Source organism: Cryptomeria japonica, chromosome 1 (genome assembly GCF_030272615.1).
Source record: "Cryptomeria japonica chromosome 1, Sugi_1.0, whole genome shotgun sequence".
Classification (NCBI taxonomy): domain Eukaryota; kingdom Viridiplantae; phylum Streptophyta; class Pinopsida; order Cupressales; family Cupressaceae; genus Cryptomeria; species Cryptomeria japonica.
In genome coordinates, this window is record NC_081405.1 from 410,672,247 (window position 1) to 410,676,969 (window position 4,723).

The following is a 4,723-nucleotide window of genomic DNA, read 5'->3' on the forward strand; positions in this document are numbered from 1 at the left end:
TCAACAAGACTAGACACTAGTGACCATAAGGGAATAGTGTCATCGTATAAATTGGAATGGTTATCCTACCAGACCTCCATAGGCCCCAACCCCCATCTTGGGTTATCTTGGTAGCCTCTCCCAAACCCCCGACCCCATCCAAGTTTCATGCAGACCCGACAATCCTTTCATGAGGACAAGGTTGTTGGTTTGCCATTCTAGGCTTTCCCACTACATCCTGAGTCTGTACAAGCACTCCACCATGAACGGGGTACAATTAATCTTAATTAATGTTTAAGCTACCCAAACCCCTAATATATTGTTAGATTATCACTTAATTATCCAACTTTTGAAGGGTTATCCTGCTAACCTCTTTGGGCTCGACCCCCACTCGAAACCACTCTTCCTTATGACACTACACAAAATTTCCAAAATAACTCCAAGACAAAAATACCAAAGCCAACTTTACAAAGGAAGTTCAAACAACTAAGTAAAACACTTGGTCACAAAAGCCCTTGCATAAAGGTTTAACCACTTGGACAACTCGGTCTACTCACGAGACACAACTACAAGAAGAAAGACAACATGAAAATGTCTAATTCCACATATAACCAAAGGACTTGCAACATGACTAATTACGGAGACAATAAAAAATGAAACAAACACCATCATTCATTTCAGAATAAAGAATTATTTTCTTTCCATCTAATTCACGATTGATCAAGTTTACTAAAATTCCTAAGTTTCGAAATGAATCATTTATTAACAATAATTTCACAATTTCAATAAAAACTTCAAATCAATATTCGCTAAATCAATTTAAACTTCTTAAACCACCATAAACACATTTGAACCATGTATATATATGTGTGTGTGTGTGTGTGTGTGTGTGTGTGTGTGTGTGTGTGTGTGTGTGTGTGTGTGCATGTATATATATGTATGTATAGATATATATACATATACATATATATATAAACATGTACACACACACACACACACACACATAGATATATATATATATAAAGCTAAATCTAGTATTTTTTTAATAAAACTGACTTTTTTTTTTTCAAAAGTAATTTCCAACATTTAAAAATATATGCAAATATATATATATATATAGTTTAAATACTACCACGTGGGGGAAGTGGGCCCATGTTGTGGGTCCACCCCTATGGCCCGTGGAATACCCATGACTGTTAGTAGCCACGATTATGACTCTCCACAATTGTGGGCTTCCCATGGCATGTGGGAGAGCCATGAATCCCCATAGCCATGCCCACCCCCCATTTTTTTAAACAACTTAAAAAAATACTCATACCCAGAAAATTTTTAGGAGTAAAATTTTAACAAAAAACTTTAACAGTAAATTTTAATAGGGTTTGATAAAAAAGCACAGAGTATAAAAATTACTCTCTTTCATTTCTTTTAAAAAATAAATAAAACTTAAACAATAACAATCAAGAAAGTAGATTCATGAATAATAAGATATTAGGTTTTCTGCACTGCCATTACCTTTTAATGGCAGAAAGGGAGGGCACATAGAGGACATCCGAATAGACTTTTTTGAAGAATTGAAGGAGGATGTGGTGTTTTGGGAAGAGTACACGATAATCGCCAAAATAATAGGACTGAACTGGCCAAGAAAGGATATAAGAAACTGGGTCGAATGCAATTGGGGAAAAAGAACTGTAACTAAATTTATTGCTAAAGGTTTTTTTGTTGTGTTGTTCGAAGATGAGGAGGAGAGAAATTGAGCACTCATAAATAGAAATTGGTTTATCATGTCACATGCAGTATACATCCAACCTTAGATGCCTCATTTTGACCCTTCCCCATTGGCAGTTTATCCTGAGCTGGTTTGGATTCGCTTATATAACCTCCTGATAGAATACTGGAGTGAGGAACTATGGGAGAAAATTGGTAGAACATTGGGCACATTGCTAGAAACAGACTTTGATGATGCATAAGACATATGCAAATGTGCCCGCATGAGAATTGCAGTAGTTAAAAAAATTCCTGAGAGAATAACCTTGGTTTTTGATAAGGGGGAATGGTCTCAAAAAGTGGAGATTGATAAAGAAATATCAAGATGCCCTAGATGTGGTAGTAAATTCCATGGTGAAAAGGATTGCAAGATGTTTGTCAAAAAGGAAAATAAGGTAGTAAGAAAACCAGTACAAACTTGGAGAAGAAAAACAGAAGAAAGAAAACAGTTGAGTGCCAAGGTAAGACGCAAACTGCGGAAGATGAACAGACTCAGGAGAAAGCAAGTAAAGAATCAGAAACATTGTAGAAGGTTAATGAATGCAACTCGGAGACTAGGAAGGATATTTTGGAGAATGCAGCAATGGAAGATGGTGAGAATAAGAATAAGAAAATCAATGTCGGAACTATTATAGGAAATATTAATGGTAGTAGTAACAACACAGAGGAGGATTATAGAGCCACAACTATAAGAGAGAAAGGGTTGTCAGATACTGAATTTGAATTCAAAAGGGGTTCAGATGATGAATCATAACTAGTTGATAAACTGGAGAATATTGACCCTAGAAGCATTAGTCAATCGACTAATGCACTGCTGGGGAAATCAAAAGGCATAAGGGGAAGAAGAAGCAATAGACAGAAAAGAGAGGACAGAGCCAAGGAGAAGGGCATAATTGGTGTGTTGGATTTTATTAAGAAAACCAAGGGAGTAGGAATTTCCCTTGGCAAACAATGAAGATAATGACATGGAATGTTAGGGGTCTATCGGCTCCTAACAAAAAATGCTTGGTCAAGAGGGCAATTAAAATAATTTCAGGAGATATTATAATGATGCAAGAGACCAAGCTAAATGAAGAAAAAGCTTCCTTTTTTAAATCTTTTAGCAGGACGTGGGATGCCGTGTTTCAGGAGGCAAAAGGGTCTGTGGGTGGAATGGCGGTCCTTTGGAATCTAGATAAAGTGTTAGTAGACTTGATCAACAAGCAAGAAAATTGGATGCATTGTAAAGTAAGAATCTTGAAGGAAGATATGGAATTTTCTCTATTCAATGTTTATGGGCCGACCAAGACAGAAGAAAAGAAAAGGGTTTGGAAAGAAATTTCAGATCAAATTAGTATGATTGATTTGGAGAAAGAAATTGTGGCGGGAGATTTCAATGCACTACTCAACAATGAAGAAAAATTTGGAGGCTTAAGAATGAATGCCGGAGTGATGGAAGATTTCAGAGATTTTGTGATAGAAAATAACCTCTTTGATGTTATCCCTAAAATAGGAAATTTTACATGGACTAACAGGAGAGCAAATTTTAACAGAATCTCTGAGAGTTTGGACAAAATATTTGCTAGATCATTTTGGATTAGAGGTAAGTTTTATTTGGAGTCATTCATCCTGCCCATAACCCTTTCGGATCATTTTCCGGTACAGTTGAGCTTCACAATACCATTGATAAAGGTGTAAGGGAATTTTAAATTCTTGAGTATGTGGTGGAGAGATTCAAACTTCAAAATAAACATTGAAAAGTGGTGGAAATAATGTACAGACATTAAGGCACTCCAAGCTATTGTTTAGTCAAAAAGATGAAATATCTTAAGAACAAAATTAAAATGTGGAATGTGGTATCCTTCAAGAATATTTTTGCTGAGAAAATAAGGGAGGAAGAGGAACTAGATAGGATCAATAACATGGTAATCAAAAAGGGGATGACAAATGAAGAGTTTTATGCTGAGAAATCTCTTAAAGCTGAATTGGCAGAAATTCTTCTAAGAGAAGAAATGTTTTGGTGGGACAAATCTAGAGAATTATGGATAGATGCAGGGGATTCAAATTCCAAATTCTTTCATGCCTCTTTAAAAGCAAAAAGGAATAAAAAAAAAATTAATCCATTGATGGATGATTCGGGCAAAATGGTTGGAAAAGCAGAGGAGTTAGATTACATAGCAATCAAATATTTTGAGAAAATTTTGGGATCCTTGGTGGAGGCGAGAGATGAATCTGTTGGATATCTGTTGGATATTATTGACAAATATATTTTGGAGGAGGATAATACATTACTATTGTCTCCAATCACAAAAGATGAAGTTAAAAAGGCAACATTTGAGTTACATCCGCATAAAGCTCTAGGTCCAGACGGGGTGACTATGGAGTTTTATTAGAAGTGTTGGAATTTCATGGGAGAGGATATATGGATGGTGGTGGAGGAATTTTGGAGGAAAGGCAAATTTGTTAAAGAAATGAATAACAGACTTATAGCCCTGATTCCAAAAAAGCAAAGTTGTCCGAGTATTGCTGATTATAGGCCTATATCTTTGTGTAATTCGATATATGAAATAGTATCCAAAGTTATGGTTAATAGGTTGAAGCTTGTTTTGGACAAGCTTGTATCTCTTGAGCAACACAGATTTACTCCTGGTAGAGAAATTGTTGATAGTATAATAACTATTGCTAAAACTATGCACTCAATGAAAAGAAGTAAGATTCAGGGGATGGTGGTCAAATTGGATGTCAGTAAGGCATACGATCGAGTGAATTGGTACTTCCTCTTCTCTATTCTTGAAAGATTTGGTTTTGATTCTAGTTGGATAAACTATATAAAGCATTATGTCTCCTCAGTATCATATTCCATTATTGTAAATGGATCTATAAAAGGTTTTTTTTAGTCTACTGATGGTCTTAGACAAGGCGATCCCTTGTCTCCTTTTTTGTTTGTATTAATGGCTGAGATTCTGGGTAGAAATATTAAGAATCTTATAAAATCAAGATT

The 4,723-nt window shown here is 35.5% G+C and overlaps 1 protein-coding gene across 1 annotated transcript; it reads left to right on the forward strand.

Moving 5' to 3' along the window:
- Positions 1-2,790: 2,790 nt before the first annotated feature.
- LOC131066335 (uncharacterized) lies at positions 2,791-4,115 on the forward strand. Its single transcript, XM_058001081.2, has 2 exons — positions 2,791-3,325; positions 3,532-4,115. The coding sequence occupies exons 1-2, from the start codon at positions 2,791-2,793 to the stop codon at positions 4,113-4,115; spliced, it is 1,119 nt and encodes a 372-aa protein (XP_057857064.2).
- The last annotated feature ends 608 nt before the right edge of the window (positions 4,116-4,723 follow it).